This window comes from Gopherus evgoodei, chromosome 3 (genome assembly GCF_007399415.2).
Source record: "Gopherus evgoodei ecotype Sinaloan lineage chromosome 3, rGopEvg1_v1.p, whole genome shotgun sequence".
NCBI lineage: Eukaryota > Metazoa > Chordata > Testudines > Testudinidae > Gopherus > Gopherus evgoodei.
The window spans coordinates 39,106,548-39,131,519 of NC_044324.1; the positions used below are offsets into that span (position 1 = coordinate 39,106,548).

General features: G+C 43.0%; 1 protein-coding gene across 1 annotated transcript; it reads left to right on the forward strand.

The window, feature by feature from the left end:
* Window positions 1–5,687: 5,687 nt before the first annotated feature.
* Window positions 5,688–19,269, forward strand: ODC1 (ornithine decarboxylase 1). The gene is made up of 12 exons (XM_030555434.1): window positions 5,688–5,977; window positions 8,071–8,210; window positions 8,303–8,431; window positions 8,614–8,787; window positions 8,968–9,140; window positions 9,932–10,066; window positions 10,270–10,351; window positions 10,859–10,942; window positions 14,076–14,238; window positions 14,327–14,439; window positions 15,285–15,499; window positions 17,237–19,269. The coding sequence occupies exons 3-12, from the start codon at window positions 8,330–8,332 to the stop codon at window positions 17,379–17,381; spliced, it is 1,386 nt and encodes a 461-aa protein (XP_030411294.1). The 5' UTR covers window positions 5,688–5,977; window positions 8,071–8,210; window positions 8,303–8,329; the 3' UTR covers window positions 17,382–19,269.
* The last annotated feature ends 5,703 nt before the right edge of the window (window positions 19,270–24,972 follow it).

The following is a 24,972-nucleotide window of genomic DNA, read 5'->3' on the forward strand; positions in this document are numbered from 1 at the left end:
ATGGTTCCCAAACTTGTTCTGCCGCTTGTGCAGGGAAAGCCCTTGGCGGGCCGGGCCGGTTTGTTTACCTGCTGTATCCGCAGGTTTGGCTGATCGTGGCTCCCAGCGGCCGCGGTTTGTTGCTCCAGGCCAATGGGAGCCACTGGAAGCAGTGGCCAGTACGTCCCTTGGCCTGCATCGCTTCCAGCAGCTCCCATTGGCCTGGAGCAGCGAACCGCAGTCACAGGGAGCCGCGATCAGCTTAACCTGCAGATGCTGCAGGGGCCTTCCCTGAACAAGTGGCAGAAAAAGTTTGGGAACCACTAATCTAAACTAAGCCTAAAAGTGTGTTTGGTGCCTTACAAAACAAGGCATGATCCCTGCCCCAAAGATCTTACAATCTAAGATTAGTGAAACACAACAAGAAGACAGCAAAAGGACAGGGTAGAGGGAGGGGAACACAATAAGAATGTATGGTAGTGTATGAAATACATTCTTCTGCCACAACAGCATTAACTTCCTCTTCTGCCAGACAACAGTGGCCTATGTAACTCTAAATCTAATGTAGTCTCTAAGGCTTTATGGAAGTTGGGAAGGCTCCATCTCAATATCCCCCTGGGATCCCATGTGACATTGAGTCTGCTCTTCAGACTCAGGATTTGGACTTCACCAAGATTGCCAGTGCTTCTGTTTCTATCATAAGCAGCATATTACAAGTTCTTTTTATCTTCAGAACACTTTTCTAAGTCTTTTGACAGCTTGTCCAATGGAGGAAAAAAAAGAATAATTGGCAAGCTTCCTTTGTTGTTGAGTATTGAGCATGACTGGTAATCTCAGGTTGGCAGCCAGCACTGAGACCCAGGGCATTTTTCTGGGGGAGGACAAAGTAAGAAGCAAAGATTGCATTTTATGACAGTTTGTGTTTCTACATTTTACCAGTTTAGGCCCTCTTCTCGTTTATATATTTGAATAGTTCCCCAGCAAAACCTAACCTTTCCCCTCAACTCTCCCTTAAAACCAAACACTTTCAAGGGAGTTGAGAGAATCACCCAGCAAATAAGGTTTTTTTGGAAGAAAATAATGCAATATGTCCAATATTGGACTGCAGTTCTAAAGCAGCCAATATAGCATCAGGAGAGCTTAGCAGTGAACCAGCACCTCAGGTAACTACAACCCATTGCTGTAATCTGGATCTCTTTCTCTTGTATCCCTTGAGTTCCCTTGCCAAATAAGATTGCATTCCCATGCCCCTTCACATATTCCTGCCTTCCTATCCAGTATAATTACTACTTAATATTCATTGCCTTTGCTCTCTCATCCAGAGATCAGGTCTCCCTCCATCTAATTACAATTGCTTGTCATCCCCAGTTTCTCTCTGCATTCAGATCATCTAATGAATCTGTTAAAATGTGGCCTATCCATCTGTCATAGCATTGATATGCCCCACTCTGAATGGCACACCCATTTTAAGTGATATAGCAGAACCTTCTGAGATACATTAGCACAGCTGCTGGTCAGCAAACAACGGCTGGAAAAATAACAGATTGAGGGGCCAGGTGAGGCATCAGTTATGCAACAGGCCAACAATAAATAGAAGTGACCTCAAAAGTTTGGATGCTTATCAAAAATGACTTGAGATGGGTCCTGCTGCCTTCTAAAGCTCAAAGGAGTAGGCCCAAGTTATATCTTTGATCATCTCTTTTGGCCTCAACCTGATGAGTATTTGTTTTCTGACATCACCTGCCATTTAGGGGCCATATTAGGTCAGCAAGCAATTGTACTTTTGCTGTAGTGAGCCCTAAAGTGACACCCCCATGGCGTTCATCTCAGTCCATCCTTCCTGACTTCTAACACATTAAACAAAGTTCCCAGAGATGTTTTCAGCATTACAACTATTCACCCCATGTTTTTTAGGGGGGAAAGGAGGGGGGTCTGTTAGCTATCCCTTAACTGATGATGTTTTGATATATATATAATTTTTGTGCAGTACCACGAATGTCTGTATGGAAAGGAGCTCTTCAAAAATAAATTAATGGTGATGTTTCATGCAGGCTTGATTCCCCCCCACCACCACTTCCTGGGTTTAATCATTTATGAAACCTTCCTAAAATTAAGCATGCGTGTGCATGCACACACAATTTCATAAAATTCTATTTTGGAGATTATTTTGTTTTTTCTTCAGTTGGTTTATTTTTTAACCAACCTCAGTAGCATCCCCCGATCTTTCACTGGCTTCTGCTCAAACTTCTCTTCTGTTTCTTATCTACTTGCTCTTATAATTATTTTTCTTTCTTTTAGTCTTTGACAGGGTGTACGAGGCATTCGCTGACCCTTGCTGGAGGCCCCACTCTCTTTTCACACCCTGCCCTAAGAAAGTGTCCTGCTGGAAGAGAAAAGCAGCAAGTTCAGACATCAAGGGGGATGCATAGACGCCCTCCCTGGGAGGCAGCAGACCATTGCGGAACCAGGACATGGGGGGGGGGGGGGTCTAGAGAGGAAGAGTCCCTGTGATGCTGTGCCCTGACACAACTGGGCACTCTGGTGGTGAGTGCACGCTATAACACAATCCGTAAATGGGACTTCTCTGAGATCCTATTCTTCAGTATCACTCTCAAAAGACCTCAGGAGAGCTGGGTGCAGCTCCTTCCACCTTCCAAGAGGCTCACTCAAGCAATGAGACACTATCCTTCCTGACTGTGCCTGAGTATCTCTTGCCTTGCATCCTGTATAAGTCAGTTCCACCTTCGCAAACTGGATGCAAAATGCTACCTGATTAGCATTTCCCACTCACTTGCACCAATGAACAGCATTTTACATCAACTTTTCACAGGTGTAACCATTCCTACAAGGCACAATGTAGCAGAGAATCAGGCCCACTGCTTCTACAGTACCCCTAACTGACGGCTTGCTGGGCTGTCCTTAGAATTTGTGGCACCCCATGCAAGAATCCTAAGCTGCTTAAGACAGAGGAGTCAATCTGGGCCAAGTATATCTGCTCCTTTGTTCTCATTACTAGTCATTTCTACATTTTACTCCTGAAGACAGTGGCAAAGCTCTGACTTTAATGAAAACAGGAGCAGACCCTTTGGGAATTAGAAAAATGCTCAACACCTGAGCACAGATCACCCTGATTTGTCTTTCTGTAATGGCAATTACTTGTAGATTTCATGCTTTTCTTAGAAATAATCAGAGACTTAAAAAAAAAAATCTGCCCTGTGGTTACTGACTTTGGAATCAGTCTTGTATCCACTAAAGAAAATGGCAACACTCTCACTGACTCTATGGGAGCAGGACTGGATCCTTTAATTTCATCTGAAAAAAATGTTTAATCTAGGACTCTTTGAAAATAGGAAGAGAGGGAAAAGAAGTCTCAGTGTAAATATAGTGTCGTTCTGAATGGTAGCAAGGGCAGTCAATCCAGGAGGAAAAAATTGTCACTTTTAAAAGAAGGATTATTCATGACAATATATGTATATGTGACTTTCAGCCACCCCTCAATTCTTTTTTTTTTCCTAGTAACAAAAAGCCCACCACCAACACACACAAAAAATCAATGCCAGTAATCCAATCCCATGCAAGCAGCTCTTCAATAACCAGCCAGTGCACCGGGAGACAAAATAACTCCACTAAGGAAACAGATTTCACTGTCAAGACAACAGGGCGAAAAAATTGTCAAAGTTCTAAGAAGTGTCTTGCATAACATCCTCTAGAGATGCTTTTAGGCATTTCCCTTCCTCTGCCTTGCTATGGCTATGGCAGGCATCTCTGTGTACAGATGACAGTTTTGACATACATAGCATCTGTTAAAGCTATCCTGTATATGCCTATATTTCCAGAGATGTTCATCCTAAGTGTAACTTAATCAACTTCAGTGGAATTACACTGAAGATTAATTTGGCCCAGAGTGTCAGCCCTGACTCTGAATTTCCCTTCTTCAGTTTGTGCCAAAAATGTACTGTGTCGCTTCATTTTCATTTTGTGTGAGTGACTCTGCTCCTATTAAAGTCAATGGAACTTTGCCACTGATTTCATCCTATGTTAGATCATGCTGACTTTATCATTACAATCCCTTTATGTAATGAAACAGATCACTTGGATAGTTTAAATTTTCTTTTGTTTTGCAACTATCAGTGGAGGGAAACTGTTTCTGTTAAATTTAGTTTCACAACAGGTGAGCTAAATCCTGAGATAGGATGAGCAACTCTCAACGAAGTCGGACAATATTTGGCTTAGCCTTAAACCTCCTCCAAACATTTTTAGTACTATATACATTCTTAAGCAACATATACTTTACTCCCCTACTTTTAAAATTAATATTGGGTCAAGTTCAGAGATAGTGTTAAAAGGGTTGGTGAAGGGTCTGCTTATACCAGAACTGAATTTGGCCGGAGTGCAGGAAGACATTTCCTTCCATGTACTGCATACTTCAGTTAAAGATTTAGGCCCTGATTCTGCAAAGACACATGTGCTTAACATATGCACAGTCCCACTATGCAGACTCATGGCATAAAATATGATCTGATTTAAAAAAACACACATCCACACAAAGAAACAATTTTGTGCAGTGTCTTACGTGTGAAATGTATCCCAAGCGGGTCTAAGCGTCATAAGATTAAATAACAAAATTACAAGGTTCAAATCATACACTTTAAAGGGAAAATTAAGTAGCAGCAAAACATTTATATTCACTAAACCTAAAATTGTTGGTTCAATAACATTGTTAACTTGCAATATAGCAGCTTGACAATAATAATTGCATCATACGTCTACTGCATTTTTCAGCCTAAAGGATTGCATATAGTATTGTGAAACTACAACCGCTACTGGGGTGAAAAGTAGCAGCGAATGAGTGTACACCACATAGTAGGGGAAGGGACATTTTGGCACAGGAAACCAGAACACACCTCTTCCCCTGTATAAGTCTCTTTGATGTTTACTCAGAGACGAGAAGTAAAATTTTCACTCAGGAGCCTAAGTCTGTGAAGTGCCTAAATCCCCTTTGAAAAGGAGATTTAGGCTCCTAAGGCCAGATCCTCAAAGATGCTTACCTCCTACTGAAATCAATGGGAGCTAGAAACCTAAATACAATGAGGATCTGGGCATAGGACAAATAGGTTCTGGTTAAAACTTTCAAAAGCATCTGTCTTTAAGGTCTCAAGTGAAAGACAACACATGGTGCTCAATTTATCTACTCTTGAAAGGTAAAAAGGTGAGCTGACCCTTTCCTGCATTCGAATCTAAACTGCCCCAGCTGAGATCTGAATCTAAGTTGATTTTAAAGGGGTTCCCAGTCAATGACCACTGCAAACCGATGTGAACTACAATGGAAATCCCAGTGCCAGGAAGGGGGGATTGGGAGCTCTGTTATGAAACCCTTCCCGGAAAAGGAGCAGGTCGGAAAGAGGGAGCAGGTGGAGGAATTGCAGCAGAGGGGCAATAGCAAAGGCAGGGGTAGCAGGAGCGGGTGCACAGGAAGGGGAAGAGCACCGAGGAAGAAGCAGAAGAGAAGAACGCGGAGGATGGAAGCACCAGCAGGGAAGAGGAGGGGGGAGGAGGAGCCAGCGGAAGGCTCCCTGCCTGGTCTGGTCCCAAGGCCTTAGAACGCGGGCCCTGAGGGGAGGAAGGAGAAGGCGTGGCGCACCCCGTGCGCGTGTTCGAAAACTCTAACGTCACAATAGCGGCCGGCGGCAGCGGCTCCTGCCCGGTCCCAGCCGATCGGGGCTGGTTTGAGCTGGTGCGTTGTCATAGCGACGCAGTCTGGCCTATAAATAAGGCTCTGCGGGCGCTACGGCTTTTGTCAGTGAGTGCTCTCAAGCCGGCCGGCTGGTAGCGCCTGTGGCGGCGGCTCCTCCAGCCCGGCTCCTCCTCGGGCGGCGCGTCCACCCCGGCTCCAGCCGCCGCCGAGCTCCGCGGGGCCCGTCTCTGAGGAGGAGGCACGGGACTAGGGGCCCGACCGGCTGCCGGGCGAGGCGCTGCACCATGGCGGGCGCTGACTGAGGTGAGGGGGCCGGGCGCGCTCTGCCGGGGGAGGCGGGTAGGAAGCCGGCCGGCCGCTAGGGCCACGTGTCTCTCCAGCCCCGGCGCGGGGCCGGGCCGGGCGGCGCAGCGGCGATAACCCAGCCGGAGGCGTAGAAAACGGGTGTCCCGCGCAGGGCGGGGAGGGGCTGCGGAGCCGCCAGCCCTGCCAGGAGAAGGGGCTGCGCGGACGGCCGACCCCGCGGCGGCTCCCGTAATGGCCTGGCGGAGGCGGCCCTTTCCTGCGCCGCGGGCTTGGACCCGGACCTCGGCTGCGGCGGGCACGGCCTGGCCACCGCAAGGGGGTCGCGGGGCTGAAATGGTACAAAAAGCCCCGCTGGCTGCAGTAGATCCCACTACAGACCAGAGGGCACGCGGGTTGGCCTGAACCGCTTACGTGGAAGGGGACTTCGAGGCTTTCCTCTAAGCTCATTTTGGCTCCATTTAAATTGGCCCCCAAGTGAGTGCCTGAAGCCATCTGCATTTTGAAAAACATGCAAAGCTGTTAATGAGGGGTGCCTGCCTTGGGCCGGGGGTCTCCGTTTAGCCGCTGTTCCTAGTCCTGGAGCTTTTGTACTTTGGAGCGAAGCAATTAGACGTTCACTTGAACTCCTCGGTTTATAGTGCTGGAGGTGAACTTCCTCTGTGAACTATCAAACCATGTCCGTACTCCTTGGGGGATGTATGTAGGACGTGTTCTTTTACAAGAATTAGTCAGTAAGAAGCTGCATGCAGAGACAGTCTAAAGTGATGCTACAGACTTCCTGTGTGTAAACTCAAGCATGAGCTAAAACTGCCTGTAGAACAGCTTGTGATCACATGGAATTATAGCTCTAATTTCGTCATAGTAATTGTTGAAAGAACATTAAGGTTATAAAGTCAAGATGCAAAAGTTAGGAAATGCCAGAGTTAAGGTTGCCAGTGGAAGCAGTTATAAGCGTCATAAGATTATGACCCTTTGTGTACTGGGATACAGTTTTCATTACATGATACGCTATTTTTTTTCCATAGTATCCTTGCATCTTTCAGTGCATATGTCAAACAGGGCTCACTAAATGTGACTATTTGGCATTTTATAGCAATTAAAGGGAGCTGTGATTTGATCATAGATGTCAGTTGCACATAATTAAAAATCAGGTGTCTGTTTGTCTCAAATTGGGCACTCAGAAAATGAGTACATAATTGACCACCTGTAAAAAGTTTAGTTTTAAGTGACTTGCATAGGAACTCTATGGCAGAGACAGGGGGAAACTCTTATCAGTTCTCCAGGGTTGCATTCAGCTGCCTTATTCTTCCAGAAGTCCTCTGCCTCATTTGTTAAACACCTTCCAAACTTCTCCTCAGATGAGGCAGCAGTCTTACTACTCAGCCCCAATTTATTTCCTGTCCATTCAATGACAGAAGATTCTGGGAGAGGTGTGAGGCTAATGGTAATGCTCTGTCCAAGTCATTAACAGGGTTGGGGTCTTTGGATTCACAGCACAGATGTCTATCACTTGAGTCATAAAATAATCCTCCATTTGGACCAGCCTGTAGAGATGCATGAAATACATATGCTTGAAAACAGAGACTTGGGAATTATAAGTTCAGTTCCAGATTCTGGAAGGGAGTGTTCTCCAGTGGCTTCAGCTCTTGTACTCTAGCATTTGAGTGAGGCTACTCCTTCTTCAGTTGCCTTGGGTGCATGTGGGGGAAGCCATCTCCTGTCCTTTTTTGTCCCACCAACTTGGCAGCCATGTGGAGCAATTGCAGGGAAAAGTGTATTCAATCCCTGGTCTGGAACATATTATGTACAAACAATTTTTAGAGAATTTAGCTGCCAGCCTCAGAGTATGTGCAGATAGCAATTTTCAGAGACATAACTTGGCCAGATGTTTGTTTGCATATAAGCTACCCTGTAGAGGGACTTGAAAGAGATGAAATGGACATGTTTAAAAATACTTGATTTTTTTAATATAACTTGCTCTTAGTATGTCCTCTTCAATGTATGCCTGTTTCTACAGTAGAAAAATGACTATTAAACTTGATATGGAAGCTAGGATTTTTTTATGTAATCATTCTCTTTTCTTTGAACAGTTTCAATGCAACATCATACAACTGCTGCACAGAGGACAGAAAACTTGCCTTGATCGATCAAGACTCTGCTTTTCTGAAGCACATCTTTGAGTGCACGGTTGAAAGAATTTGAACAAAGCTGATATTTCTTAGTTGTCCATGTAAGTTTGTGGATCTTGACTATCATTTAGTGTTCTGTGTGTCTCTTTGCTAATTTGAATGAACTAACAAATACTACTTTTGATATCCACAGTTTGTTGCACTTTCACTCTTAGAAACAATGAACAGCTTCAGCGATGAGGAGTTTGACCTCACCTTCCTTGATGAAGGCTTTACTGCTAAGGATATTCTAGACCAAAAAATAAATGAAGTTTCTTCCTCTGTAAGTATGCTAGCAAAAGAGTGCATTTTCTTAAAATACAATTTTTATATATTAACTGTAGTCTAAAACTTAGAGATGGTACACTTTCTGCTTAAAAAAAAAAAAAAAATCCTATACTGTAACTTTGCAGAACACTGAGCTAGGGGGCATAACTGAAGATGACCTGATATTTTTTCTTTTAGGATGACAAAGATGCTTTCTATGTTGCTGACCTTGGGGATGTCCTAAAGAAGCATTTCCGATGGTACAAAGCACTCCCCAGAGTAACACCCTTTTATGCTGTCAAATGTAATGACAGTAAAGCTATAGTGAAGACACTTGCTACTCTTGGTGCAGGGTTTGATTGTGCTAGTAAGGTAAGATCTTCAGTTTTTGATGGTATCTTCATATATGGATGTTATACTTTCAAACAAAGCTGAAACAACTATGAGTGTTTCTTGTTTGTCAGTGCTGCATCTTCACGCTCTTTCTGGCTGAGATCATCCATTTGTTTTGTTTCTAGCTAGTAATGTGTAATCTATTTCTTCTTTTTCCAGACTGAAATCCAGTTAGTACAGAGCATTGGTGTACCTCCAGAACGAATAATATATGCAAATCCTTGCAAACAAATCTCTCAAATTAAACATGCTGCCAACAGTGGTGTGCAGATGATGACTTTTGATAGTGAAGTAGAGCTAATGAAAGTTGCGAGAGCTCATCCAAAGGCAAAGTAAGGGTTTTTTGGTTTTGTGCATCTTAATGGACTTAACATGTTTAAATTCACCTATCCTTATCAGCTGTGTGCCTAGGTAACACAAACATTCAACTTTATTTCTAAGCTTTTAACACTAACACAATTGTAAGAGAAGACAAATTTTTCTGTCAAGAGACACGTTTTTGTCAAGTACCGTTTTGTATCATACTGGCTTACAAAGAACAAGAACAATACAAACTTGCATGTTAAATTAGGTCCACCTTTGTCCAGCCAACTTTGCTGTAAAACATTAATTTAAATTTGACTTAAAATAGATCTCTCAATGGTTCTCAAACTGTGGGTTGTTACACCAAAGTGGGTTGCAACCCTGTTTTTAATGGGATTGCCAGGGTTGGCGTTGGACTTGCTGGGGCCTGGAGCCAAAGTCTGAGCCCCCCCTGCTTGGAGCCAGAGTTTTAGCCCTGGGTGGTGGGGTGCAGGTTACCAGCCCCCTGCTTGGAGCGGAAGCCCTTTGGCTTTGCCACTCTTCTTATCCCTCTTTCCCAGCCTGGGGTATGAGGCTCAGGCTTTGGCTTTGTTCTCCCACCTGGGGCAGAGGGACTTGGGCAGGCTCAGGCTTTAGCCCTCTCATAACTACCACGACCCCAGTTTTGTTGTCAGAAGGGGGTTGTGATGCAATGAAGCTTGAGAACCCCTTATATAAGTTTACAAACCCCATTCTCCTGACCTGAAACCTATTTCAACCAGCTTGTCTGCTGCTCTAAAAAAATCTAGAGGGTTGGCACTTAATTGGATACTGTTTCTAGGCTAGTCTTGCGCATCGCAACTGATGACTCCAAAGCGGTTTGTCGCCTGAGTGTTAAATTTGGAGCTACCCTCAAAACTAGCAGACTTCTTCTGGAGCGGGCAAAAGAACTTGACCTTGACATTATTGGAGTCAGGTTAGTAATAACTTTGATCTGTATATACAAACTGTCAAAACACTCATCTAGAAATTTACATATTTATAAAGACCTTGATTACAGTGCAGATGACTTGCCAACACACAAGAACTGACACCTTAATCTGCTACTTATATTAATTTTTGTCTAAATAGTTACTTAAATCTTCCAAAAGGCAACTGAGATTTGCATCTGTCTTCCAGTTTCCATGTTGGAAGTGGCTGTACTGACCCAGAGACATTTGTTCAAGCTATTTCTGATGCCCGTTGTGTCTTTGATATGGGAGTAAGTATGAACTTCCTTGCCTAAGAGCATTGCTTCTGGACCACTGTTGTATGGTACTGACCATACAGCTGACTTGTCAGAATGAAATGCCACTTGAACAAAGTAATCTACAACTGTGGAACCAAAAACTTAAAATAAGAAGCTTTATAACCTTTCCTGGACAGTTAGTATTCAGTGTCATATGGTCTAGTTACTTTTTGAATCTTGGTAATCCTTTGATAGTTGACCCAATATTTTTAAGTTTTGCGGGAAAAAAGACTTACATTTTATGACCAGTTTAAAAAAGACATATATTTTTGGGTAAACCATTCCCTGTTTTTACAAAGCACTAGTGCAGGAGAACCAGCAAGATAAAAACTTGCTTCTGACAAAACAGACTAGTAGCAATAAAATGAATTTATTTTTAAGAATGTAGTCGTCAAATTGAGTTGGTTTTGACCTGTTAGACTATTCAATAATCACTTCTTCTTTGCTTGACTGTCCCATTTTAACATGTTCATGTTGCAGACAGAGCTTGGTTTCAGTATGCATCTGCTTGATATTGGTGGTGGTTTCCCTGGTTCTGAAGATGTCAAGCTTAAATTTGAAGAGGTATGATGATTTCTAATTAATACTCGGTTTATCAGATTGTGGAGATATTTTGATAGAGTAAACTTGGGCAGACATTTATTTACCTGGTGTCTTGCTTCCCTTTGATTTTGTATTAAGACTAGTAGAATCAAAAACAAAGATTCCAAACTGAAGTAGTAATTTCTTCTGTTAATTGCAGAATCAAGTAGATGATGGCCGTAGCCATTTAAATACATATATGGCTTTAGTTAACAGACCTAGTAAATGTAAACATGACAGGCTTGTGTTAGAGGACCTTTCCCTTCACCCTCCTACTTCCCTGGTTCTTGTCACAGACAGCAAGCAGAAAGACCAGAAGTACAAATTGCAGACAATGCAGTGTTTGTTGTGATTAGTTTCCAAGCAAGCGTATTCTGAAGCCCTTCACACTAGTTGGGCTTATCTCTATATGCCAACAGTCTTTTCCCCAGTATCCTCCTCCCAGCTCTGACACAACAGAGCATTTACCCTGTGTCCCTATTCTGTTTCTGTTCTCCCTCCTTAGCAAACATGATTCCAATTTCCCTTCCACTTCCTGTTTGACCCTAGTTTATATAGTAATATTCTCAGCTATACCTTAACCAGTCATTTTACTGAAATTTAACTAACCAATCCTAACACATTGTAAAATTTTCTAATCAATTATATCCCACTATCCTAAATAACTTGCACTTAGCAAAATTAATTATACAAGTAGACAAAACAATTAGAACCAGATTAACAATAGAAAAGTAGGGGCCATAAAGATAAAATACAGAAAGGGGGGTTTCACAACCTTTGGTAAGTGATTTCTTGCCAGATAGGATGCTATCAAACAATGTTCTTTAAACATCTTAAGATCTGTTTCTTTATCTGATGTTGATGGGCACTATCAGGACAGGACTGTCTTCATAACAGCCCACTATCACCTTATTTCAATGTGACTGGTTTGGAATGTGACCATAGGTTTCCCAGCTTATGGCTGCTCCTGCTGCTTGGCCACCAACTAAGGCCTTTGGCTTTGCTCTGAGGCTAGCCTAGTGAGAGAAGGCCCATACACAGGCAGACAGATTTTGATTCTTTGTTTTTATACCTCTATCCAGCTAAGTGATAAAAATACATCTAAGTTCTTAAAGCATAGGTCTTTACAAGCAGGCCTGAATATCTATATTTTAACACTCCACGCCTTCCTTTTTTCTTTTGGAATTCTCCTGCCCAGGTATCCCTAGAAAAACATAAGATGTATGGCGACACATTTCCTGATACGGCCAGGCATCAAGGTGGAATGTGTCGATGCTCCATCTGTCCCACTGCCCCTTGTGTAGTATAGTGCCCTGCACCTTCTCTCATACAGGCGTACTACACCTACTCCAATTAGTGTTCCAGACTTCCCATTATAATGGGCCTGAAAAGGTTGAGGTCCAGGTTGTCTAGTACACTGGTTGGGGGCAAGGGCGCTTACCACATTACTTATAGGTTCTAATTAGTGGCTGTTCTTTAGAGGGTTGTGCCCTCTATCTATATACAATGTAACACAAGTATACTTAACAATACACCAGCCACTATGATAACCCACAGCAGCACAAGAGTCCTGACCACTGTAGTATAGTCCAATATCCTGACCACCACCCAAAAAACTGCTTCTCCTTTGACAGGGTTAAAATTTTTAACACCATTTTGGAGAAAATATTTTAAGTGGTGTCCAGTTGTTAGCAGTTGCAGTGAGCTGCTCCTGCAGTCTTCACGTGCTTTTGTCCATATCATGAGTCCACTGGATATTTACAGAAAAATAGGGTATTGTCCAAACAAGCTCAACCATTTTGTATGGAATTGGATAGCATGCACTGGTTCGATTGTGCACAGCAATGAGTTCCACAGATCCATATGTGCACCATAGTCCTGATGGCAGCATGTAGATGTGTGTAACTGTGCCAGATGCTGGTGGAATTGTGTCCCCAAGTGTTGTGTACATTCCTAGCGCACACTCCGTATAGATCACCCCTTATGGCCCCCATTTGCAAGAGGCCATTCTGCCCCTCCATGGCCATTGAGGAGGGACACATTCAAATATTTTCTCAGGGCAATTACTTGTCCATTTTACACCATTTCATCCTCTCCATCTATCCCCCAGTGGTTCACAGAGAGCTCCTCCCTTTCTCATTATTCCCATAGGGCTCATGGGGATCACCTTAGCTGCATTCCCTTCCCATGGTAGCATGGTAACTAACATAAGTGCTGGACCCAAAGGTGATGTCTTAAGTCTGTTCTGGAGTGAAAACTGGGGCCTCTGTTTTAGTGACAGCCTTATTTTATCAATTGATGTTGGGACCAAGGACAACTCACTTTTCCATATTGCTGTGGGAAATATAATTTTAACTGTTCTCATGTTTTCTTCCAGTCTTGTTTTCAGTTTCTATTATGAAGAAATTGCTGCCTTGCCCTGTATAATTCTTAATGCTGGCCCTAATGTAGAACCAGCTAAATACAGGAAGGGTGCTGTTCAATAAGATCAGATGCAGTAAACTGAAATCTAAATGCTGATTTAGAAATGAGAACTCATCTTTCTACTTCCGTTAATACAGACACACAGTCTAATCTGTGAAGCTTTCAGAAATAACTGAGAGAATAATTTTCTAGCACTTTTACACCCTATCTTTTTTGATTCTTTTGTTAGCCTACTAAAAATAGGAGTAATTTGATTAGGAAAGAGTGTACATCTGATCTAGAAACAAAATAACACTGATTCTGTGAAAATCCAACTTCCAGAAAGGTCAGTTGCTTGAACTGACTTGTGGGAAGCCATCCAGAGTGATTCTCATTTAGTTTAAATCTCAATTTCTGCAACATTTTATAAGTTTGTTTTTATGCCTTATTAACTGCATGTTGAAATGACTGTTAGTACCTTGCTGTCTGCAAAAAATAATTTCATATCAGTAAAATCTTAAACATGGAATAAAACATGAAGAGACACAAACACTTAGACCATTCAAATAGCTAATGCCGTGTACTGATTTGTAGCACTTTGACTGGGCTGTTTTCGATCCTTATCCTTTTGGCTCTTGCAGTAGCCAGTTTAATAACTGTTTACTTCGGTACTTTGTACAGTCACTAACAACCTTACATGTCTCTTGATTAGATCACAAATGTAATCAATCCAGCGTTGGACAGATACTTTCCTTGTGATTCTGGAATAAGAATTATTGCAGAGCCTGGCAGATATTATGTAGCATCAGCTTTCACGCTGGCAGTTAACATAATTGCAAAAAAAGTTATATTAAAGGAGCAGTCAGGTTCTGATGGTAGGTGAATCTAGATCTTCTAATCTCATTTGCAACCAGATTGAAAAATGAGTTTCCTAAGGTTTATTTTCATATTTTCATCTTTTAGATGAGGATGATACTAATGGCAAAACTCTTATGTACTATGTTAATGATGGGGTGTATGGATCATTCAACTGCATCCTGTATGATCATGCACATGTTAAACCAGTCTTGCAAAAGGTACAGTATAACCTCCAGATTAGGGGTGGGCAAACTCTCTCTTTTTGGCTTGAGGGCCACACTGGAGTTCTGAAACTGTGTGTATGGAGGGCTGGATAGGGAAGGCTGTGCCTCCCCAAACAGCCTGGTCCCTCCCCCTGACTGCCCCCCTCAGAATCCTCAACCCCCCCACTCCTTGTCCCCTGACCACCCCCCAGGACCCCATCCCTGACTGGCTAAGGGACAGGGGGTCCCAATCTCCCTAACCCCTTACCATGCTGCTCAGAGCACTGGGACTGGCAACTGCACCACCTGGCTGAAGCCAGCCATGCTGCCATGCAGTCTAGAGCACTGGGGCAGGCCTGCAGCTCAGTCTTGCTGCCCAGAGTGCTGGCAGCATGGCGAGCTGAGGTTGTGGGAGCCAGAGAACAGTAGGGGAGGGATCAGAAGCTAGCCTCCCCTCTGGGGACCTCAAGGGCCAGGCAGGACAGTCCTGCAGGCCAGATGTGGCCTGTTGGCTGTAGTTTCCCCACCTCTGCTCCAGATGCTAAATCAACATAGACTGCTCATTCCACTGTGCAAATAAACTCAAGCATAATGCCTGTTTCCACCCACCACCATCTTTACATCCTGCCACCACTCCTGGCAAATGTGAGCTCTGGGCCATTCAGTGGAGCAGATTCCAAAGCTGAAGATACTTATGTAGGAGGCCCTGCCAGCTGCTATTTTTCTTGTGCACTGTAGAGCTTGAGTTCAGTGCCTTTAAGCATCTCAATCATGGCAACTGTTTAGGAAAACTCCTGCATTAGGCCTGTGTAAGAAAAGTAGAAGGGTAGTCAAAAGTAATTTGTAACTTCTCTCTTCAGAGACCTAAACCAGATGAGGGCTGTTATTCCTGTAGCATATGGGGACCAACATGTGATGGCCTAGATCGTATTGTTGAGCGCTTTGATATGCCAGAGTTGCAAGTTGGTGATTGGATGCTATTTGAAAATATGGGTGCCTACACAGTTGCAGCTGCTTCTACTTTCAATGGATTCCAGCGGCCAGCAATAAATTATGTGATGTCAAGGCCAGCATGGTTAGTAACTTGTTGCACTTCTGCTTTAGATGAGACCCTTACTCAGTCTGTCAAGAGCACTTGATAGTTATTCACTTGAAACAAAACTCCTCCTTGTGGACTACTTATCCACAGGTTCATTTTATTATGAATTGACAAGTGTTACTTCAAGTAGTTTTTTTTATCTTGTTGCTTGCAGGATGCTCTCTAATTATAGTAGCCTAAAATTACATAAGAGGCCCCAGGAAATAAATATCAGCTCCCGTTGGTTTTCAATGGGATTTGCACACATTGCCTCCTTAAATGCCTCTGAAAATTCCACCCTAACATAACAGATTACTTAGTAAAACTTGCTATATTCTCTCTAGATACAGTGCTAACAAATGCAGTTTCCCCTGTATAGTAGGTCAACCCTTTTTTTGCATGAGTCTTTCACATAGCAGCTAAGGTGTTAATTTAAAAATGGGGGTGTGTGTGTGGGTCTCTTTGTAAAACCACAAATTTGGCTGAGAAATTAATCAGGTGAACAGTAGGCTTAAAAACATGTCTGTCACTTAGGTTTCCATACAGATTTATTTTGAATTACTGTTGTCTGACAGGAAGAGAATTTTCCATTTGTCAGAGACCTTGCAATGACTATTTCTACACTGGGGTGCTTAAGCTGTCCAGTATGAATGTAGCTGTACTGGCAGTTACATCTTTTTTTAAACCAGTACTGTAAAACCACCTCATGAGTGAAACTAGTTGCACAGTAAAAGCACAATTCTGCCAGCATAGCTGGGTCAGTCAAGGATTGTACCTCTTCATGCCCCTTAGCTGTGTAATGTATGTTGCCAGAAGTCTGTGTAGACCAGCCTGATGGCATGCATTCAGATCCTTTAACACATTTTGAATTGCAAGATTTCATTTTAAGTGTCTAGCTTTCTGCTTTCAAAATACAAAGTTTCCAAATATGAATGAAGTGTGAACTAATGTAGACTGACATCTTCAAGAACTTAAATGTTCTTTCCCCCACTACCCAACATGAAATGCTCAATTTGTAACAAAGCTTAATGTTCCTCTGGCTTGTTCTGCACTTAAATTCTGCTGGTGCCAAGTAGGAGTGGAAGAATCACATGCCACCCAACATAACTGCATCTACATTAGGGTTTTTGCCTCAGTGAAATTGGGTGGGATGGGGTGTAACTACGGGTGTGGAGAGGAGACTGAGTAATTGAACGTTCCCAAATAAGTCATTCTAATCCAGGGGTAGGCAATCTATGGCACATGTGCCAAAGGTGGCATGCGAGCTGATTTTCAGTGACACTTGCATTGCCCGGCCACAAGTCCTGGGGGCTCTGCATTTTAATTTAATTTTAAAGGAAGTTTCTTAAACATTTTAAAAACCTTATTTACTTTACGTACAAAATAGTTTAGTTATCTATTGTACACTTATAGACAATCTTCTAAAAACGTGAAAATGTGTTCCTGGGACACACAACCTTAAATCAGAGTGAATAAATGAAGACTCAGCACAGCACTTCTGAAAGGGTGCCGATCCCTGTTCTAATCACTCAGTGATGCTGAATGCAATTCTAATTTAAAGCTGTTACTTCATGATTCACATTCTACTTGAGCAAACCTGTTATCAGTAGATCTGGGGATGAAGTCATCATAATTTGACCCATCCAACGATCCGTTTGATACTGGAATCCATTAAATCAGGGTTAAATATATAGACTGTTTTCTGACTCTTTCCCCCCCTCCCCTCTTAATTAGGCAACTAATGCAACAGATTAAGGAGCAAGGTTTCGTAGCTGAAGAAGAGGAGCAGGATGTCAGTACTTTGCCACTGTCTTGTGCCTGGGAAAGTGGAATTGAACATCATCCGGCAGCTTGTGCTTCAACTAGTATTAATGTATAGATATTGTTTAACTGCAAGTTTATTAATTGAATCTCTAGGGCATTTTGGGGACCATTAACTTAATTCTTGCTAGAATTTTTAAATGGCTTTTTGTTTAAGTCTAGGGTCAGCATAAATGCAACAAAATGGATGACTAGGAGATGAGGGTCACATTATCTGTGTTCCTATGGAAACTATTTGAATATTTTATATGGATTTTTACTCACTTTCAAGTATGCTATTAAAGATTAACCCTTGACTGTCAGACAAGCATTTGTAGCTTGTATATTGGCAGAATGGGCTGAGCTTAGTGTTGTGACCTAACTTTTTTAAAATAAAGTGTGTTGAAATAACTGGCTATTCTCTGGTGTACACAAATTTTAAAACTGTAATGAATGGATAGTAAAGTATTGGTGGTTGCTTCATGCCAAATAGACCTAGTAAAGGATGTGCAGTGGATTTAGCCTTGTAAAACTGTCTTGAAAGCATACCAGCTAAATTTAGCATTGCATAGTGTACTGTAAACATGCTCTTCTAGGTTTTTATGGTGAATGAGAGCTGAAATACTTATGCACTGGGCAGCAGAGGTGGTTAGTCCACTTCTCTAATGGATTATCTATCTGTTTTTTAATGTCACTGACTAGTAAAAGATTTTAATGCAAACTAGAAGAAGCTGCTAAAAATAATCAATTGAGTTAAAATTAATTGGCCACTCTAATATGCTACAATGAAAGATGCTACTGAAGTCCTCTCAAAACTTTGCACAGGTCAGAATTTACAGTTTGCTGTGATGGTAACCAAACTTTTAAATATAAGTGGGTGGGGACTAAGGTTGTCAACTTTCAAGGGTTATCCTGGAGTCTCTGGGAATTCACATATATTCTTTTCATAAAGATTAATCTCTAACTTCCAGGAATCATACAATCAAAACTGGCAACCTTAGTGCAGACTGAGCTATAGAAGTTGAGGCCAGATCTTCAAATGTTCTTAAGTATTTCAGTGCCTCATTGACCTGCTGCCTAGGGGAATTGTCAGCCCTGGGAATGTTTGCTCTAAGGAAAAAGTAGAACGTGTAGGTCCCTGGTCTAGGTTGCTGAGTTCTGGTAAGATGCTAAGACTTAATAGCAGATATATGAAGGATAAACAACTCTACCAGCACATCCACTGATATAGAAAAGCTTTAGCTCTTCTTTTTTAGAGAGTGTTAGAGAATCTTAAATATAATTCTTAGTTTTAGAACTTTCAGCCATAGTTGACTGATTATTCCACAGGCTTATGCAGCTGGGCTCATTGCATAGGCGCTTACCTTTTTCCTATCTGGCCTTCAGTTGAAAATCAGATTTTTAACTCCTTTTCAGAGTAAATGGTCATCCCTGCTTAAAATCCTATCAGTTTCTTAAGCCCCTATGTCAAATTAAATAAGATTCAAGATTATATGACAAATAGATGCTTAACATTCTCCACTTTTCAAGACCCATTTGTCCGTACAAAAATTGAGGCAGCTAGAGAAACTTTGACTACTGATGTGCAATATCCCAGGCTGCTTGGGGTGTAGATAAGTTTCTCAAATAAATTCTTCAGTGCATTTCAGCAGCTGTCTTTCCTGAAAGCAAAAGGCAAGGCACCACAGCAGTTAAATACCAAAGTCCAGGATCATGAACACTAAATGTGATTGACATAGAACAGCTAGTGCTTCTGCACTGTGACAGTTGAGACATTCAGGAAAAACTATAATGTAGTGAGACAATGCAACACTTTAAGCAGCCTTGCACGGGGGACAGTTGAAGAGGATGCTTTGGTGTTGTGCGTCAGATGGGGAAATCTGTATTTCTGTAACTTAATGGCACATGATTCAGTTGTGTTTTTCTGTAAATAAGTCTTCCAAAATAAAAGTTTTAATTTAAAATGAGCATTTGTTCAACTGCTCAAACACAAACTTCAGTTAATTTCTATTTGTTTAGACCTTGTAAACACAGTAGCATGGGTTCAATTTAAGGTGTGATTTCTTTTTAAGGTGGTGTAGTTAACTTCACAAATTTTTGCACCTGTTTAAGTAACTGTTTTAAAATCTTAAACTGCTGTAACTTTCTCAAGTAGACATACCATGAAGTTTGGCATCTGCTACTGAGGTTCATGACAATGTAAGTCCATCTCTAATGACATTGACAATGGAATTACAGGACTATGCTGCTTCAGACATGATGCAGTAGTAAATTGACACACTTGCCCAAACATTTGTTTCATAGGGTGCACCACTTCCCACTCATGAATGGGTAACACTGTTATAGGAAAGTTACATCGTGAGATTAATTTATTTTTAAAGCTGTGTTACTACATGGTGGTGTGCTGTTTCCTGGAGGAAGTATTTTTTCTTTTCACTTATGTCACATCTGTTCTGTTCCTCTCAGAAGCTAGGGCTAGCACTATGGGACCAGCCAACTGCTCACAGATCAGGTTGTCTTCTGTAGTTCTATATAAACTTCAAAATCAGAAAAAAAAAATTTAAATGCAGCATAGAGTGCTAAAATCATCATTTTCGTACATGGAATTCTGTGCTACAGCATTCATGATGGATGAGTAAACCCTGCCCTCAAACTGCTCCCCTATATAACTATAGCAGGTACTCCACAACCCGTGTCTTGCTGCCTTTGCTATGCAGGCCTTGTCTAGCCAAGGAAATAAATGGCTTAAAAAGATAGCCAACAGATTTTAAACAATAGAATTTATGGGTCCTGCACCTTTTTAAAAAACTTCTTAGCTGGTTGTTATCAACCTAACAAGGACCCTAGGGTCAATCATGAACAGATGTTTTTAGAGGTGTGTTTAAACCTAAGTACAACCCAACCTATTTTCATACCCTAGAGATGGCCACTGTGAGATGTTTTCTGAGCTGCTTGGGAAAAAACTGCAGAGCCTTGGTTTATGGTAGCAATCTTCCTCTTGGCCTGGACTCAGCATAAGGATAGTGAAGTATAACCAGGTTTTTGCTAGATCCAGTGCCATACTCCAAATGGCAGGGACCTGACTCCAGCCATACATTCTGGCTATGGAAGGTCCCTCATAAGGTGAGTACACTGGCTGAGGTGTGTGACCAGCCTCCAAAGAGGTTGAGCCACCATCCCGTGTAGCAGAGCCATGAATACAGGTCGGGACTGTAGGGTATGCTGTGGGCTGCTGGCTAAAGGTAATATATCTTCACCTATGAACCTGCTGTGCCATCACATCCTCCATCCTTGGTCACGACACTTGTCAGTCCAAACCTAGCTATATTGTTTCTTGCTCCCCAACAGTGACTTCTGCAGGAATTCCACCTCTGGATGCACATCTAGTTTGAGGTCCTCCTGTGTCTTGGGTCTCTCCTCCCCTGGCATGGGCTAGTTTTGTGTAAAGATGTTTGAACCAGACTCTGCTGCAGCACCACTGCATGCCAGTGCCTGCTTTATTAGATCAGCATCTTGTAGGGGCCACTTGGTGGAAACCGAGCCTAAGCCAGCTCCACTGCATGGGCTGTGTGCCAGCAAAAGCCATCCCTTCTGCTAGAGGCACCCAAGGACTCTACTCTCTCTTCTGACACCAGCAATCTGTTTCTTTCCTTCCTGGGTTCCTGCTTGAAAGCTGAGTCGTGTTAAAGGCATAGCTAGAAGCCGTCCAAGAATTCTCCTTTTGGCCTGTCACCTCTCACTAAGTCTTACTTGGGCTCTGGATCTAGGTGGTTTGATGATCTCTCAGCTGAAGTTAAGTCATTTTAATTTGTGGTTGGGCACCACTTGCAAAGGGGTGGTATCCCACTGAAATCCCATGGGATGCTGTCCAGGCATAGGAGTCAGTAAGTGTGTGATTACCTCTGCAGATTTAGGACCCAATCCTGCAATCTCATCTGTACAAATAGACCCTTACACTTTTGTGAAATCCAGTTAAAATTGACCAGGTCCTGCATGCGCCTCAGCCTGCAGAAACTGATCTATGTGAGGAACAGATTAGCACAGAGAAGGGAAAGATTTTAACTTTCCTATACAGCTTAATACATAAGCCAGAAACATGAGTTTTCCTTTAAACAGCTCTGCACTGCAGAATTTTAACAGATGACACAAGCATTTGGTGATTGTCACATCAGAAGAAAAACGTTAATGTGCTTTAAAGAGAGAGTTCAAATGTTTAACCTAAGTGCATCACACATTGGGGGGGGGGGGGGGGAGAGAAATAACACCAAAGCTTCCAGTATCTCTGTGTCCCAGGCTGCTTTGAATAAACATGCCACAAATGTTTTTAATTCTAATTCATGCTTGTCTAAAGTAGAACAATTTAGCTGAGTGTCCTAAAATAGAAAGGAATTTGCACTAGGGACCTAGTATATGCACATGAAAAGGTATGTCTTCTGACAAGCCCTGCTATTCTTCAGTTGTAATTAAACAATTATACAATATGGTCAAAATATGCTGTAAATCATAATGGCATTGTGTTAGGAAACCAGTCTCAGCATTCCAGCCCAGCTACTGCCAGTCTTAACATGAGATATGGCAGAATTAAATGTTTATTTTATTTAATCATTTCAACACAATATCAATATTTATTTTTAAAACAATTTAAATTTTCACAGTTGTGCTCAATAGATGGGTGTTTTAAGCATTTTTTTTTTCCAATTTAAATTTTCACAGTGGCAGGAAATTGGGAGGGAAGGGGACGGTTTGGTCAGATAACTGCTGCAGGTACAAAATAATTATCAAATGACAGTAGATGTGACTCAAAAAGTTAAATGTTTATAACCATAAAAATTACAAACTAAATATCCATAAATCAGTTGTTAAGAAAGTCTCTAGCAGCATATTAGTTACAGTGCTGGGCTGTATCATCAATGGAAATATTTTTTTCATGGAGTGGGTGAGTAGGTAGGGGCGTGCATGGCTGCCAGAAGATTTTTTTCCCCTGGCAGTATCTGTCGTATTGACTTGGGCGCCCCCTGGAGTCACACCTTCATGGTGCTCAATATAGAGCCCTGTCGACCTGCCCCCCCTCAGTTCCTTTTTACCGCCTGTGATGGTTAGCTGGAACGCCACCAAGCTCTTGTCTCTACAAACGCATTTAGCAGTTTCTTACATTGTTCTCCATTAGTTTTCCACTGTTCATTAATAGTTAGTAGTTCATTAGTGTTAGATAAGTTTCCTTTTGCGGGGGAATCCCCTCCTACACTTTCCCGACTCCGGGGCATGCCAGGGTCTCTGGGCTTCGAAGCCTGCGGCAAGTGTATGCCCAGAAGCGATCCTCACACCTCGTGTCTAAAGTGTTTAGGAGAGGGCCATCAGAAGGATCGTTGTGCTATCTGTAAGACCTTTTGGCCCAGGACTTTAGAAGTAAGAGAGCAGCACCTGAAGGTCCTGTTGATGGAGGCAGCACTCTGTCCCCAGTCCTCCCCTGGGTCGACGGACCCTGCGCTGAGTACCTCCTCCTCAGTGCGGAGTGCTCCGGCACCATCAGCATGAGCACCAGTGCCGGGTAAGGATAAGGACTCACGGCACCATCCCAGCTCCACTCGTGGCTCACATGCCACATGCAGGTACCACTCGCAATCATCGATGCCGCAAAAGAAGAAGAGGTCGGAAAGAGGTCGCTCTCCCCCCGCTAGGTCTAAGGAGCCTGCCGCTGTGAGGCCCGAGTCGGGCCACACTAGTGCTGCTCCACCAGTGATAGTTGTGCCAACTCCTGCCCCAGTGGAAGACTCTGCCCCCAGCACCTAAACTTGGGCTTGTGAATCATTTGATTGGAATCAACGTGAACAAGCATTCAAAAAAGAAAAAACGGTTACTCACCTTCTCATAACCATTATTCTTTGAGATGTGTTGTTCATGTCCGTTCCAATACCCACCTTTTTACCCCTCTGTCAGAGTAGCCAGCAAGAAGGAACTGAGGGGGCAGTGGGGTGGTGAGGCTCTATATTGAGCACCATGAAGGTGTGACTCCAGGGGGTGCCCAGGCTCCCCCAATGCTAGGGGGGAAATATTCCAGCTACTGTGCACTGGCGCGTGCACACACCTGATTGGCATGGACATGAACAAGAAGGTGAGTAACCATTTTTTGTTCTTCAAGTGATGTCCCTGTGAGTGCTCTAGGTATCAGGTGCGTCCTTGCACCAGAGAGTGCAGATTTTTTTTGTAGCAGTGCTCGGTTGGGTCATATACACACAGTAGTCGTCTTGCAGTGCTGTTGACGCCTCACGTAGCGTGCGCCAGGGCCGGCTTTAGCAAGTGCAGGGCCCAATTCAAACAGTTTCGACGGGGCCCCGGCAGGGATGACTAAAAAAAAAAACAAAAAACACCTTTCATTTCTTCCATCTATTATTTACATGTATTATTTACTTTCCATGACTGTATACATAATAACAAAATTATATATTACATATATTACATCATATTGTATATGGCTCTTTTCTTACCCCCACTTGGGTACTTTCTACCAATATCTCTTGATCTCTTGCCCATATTGATAGAAGTCACCACATTCTAAAAGAATATTAATTATAGATTTTCACTTTCATATTAGGAAAATAATTTATGTTTCGATAGTTGTACAACTGATTTTCTTCAATAATGTTTATTTTATGCTCCCTCCTTCCCCCCAGCACCACCCGCCTCGCAGAAACAAACCCTCCTTCCTCAGTGCCACCCTGTCAAAACAACTGTGGGCCAAAAAGGAAGGTTGTGGGGGTGGGAGAGAAACGGCACACATAAACAAAAAGAAGTATTCCATTCTATTCATCCGAAGAAGTGGGCTGTAGCCCACGAAAGCTTATGTTGAAATAAATTTGTTAGTCTCTAAGGTGCCACAATTACTCCTGGTCTTTTTGCAGATACAGACTAACACGGCTGCTACTCTGAAACCTGGCACACACAGGGTGACCAGATCACAGCAGTAAAATAGGACCTGCCCCCTCCCCGCTCGCCCCCACCATCACACCCCTCTTCACCCTCTAGTCCCCCGCTGACTTGCTGCGGTCCTCCTAGTCAGTCCCCCACCCACCACTCGTCTCCTTTCACTTTCTCCCTCCCCTGCCAGAAACCCCCATGCCTGCCCCTAGATCCCCTGCTGGCTCACTGCTTGCCTCTTTGCCCACCTGCTGCTTGCCCACCCGCTCACCCCCGACTTGCTGCTGCACTGCCCCCCCCTCCCCCTAGTATATAGCCTCATTCAGAGACCCAGGGGTCACTATATTACTGCACACAGCAGTCAATGCAGTTGTAGATAAATCTCTGCATTATGCATTTTTGTATAACTTTTACATGACTTTGTATTGAACCGTGGTAATATGTTATAGCGGGCCTCTAAGGTAGTATATAAGGTAAAAGAAAAATGTCTTTTTGCTTGAAGTAGAATAAGATCTTTCCTCCGCTTTGTAATCAGTTGCCCTATTGAATGAATGAGGTGTGAAAGACAGGCACCTCCAGACAGCGGCAGCCCTTGGAGAGGGGCTGGGAGCCAGACTAAGGAGCTTTGCCCAGGGCTGAGTGGGACGGAATTTGGGTGCTGGGTGCAGGCTCTGGGCTGGGGCACGGGGTGGGGTGCAGGAAGGGTGGAGGGGTGCAGGCTCTGGGAGGGACTGTGGAGGGGTGGGTTCAGGCTT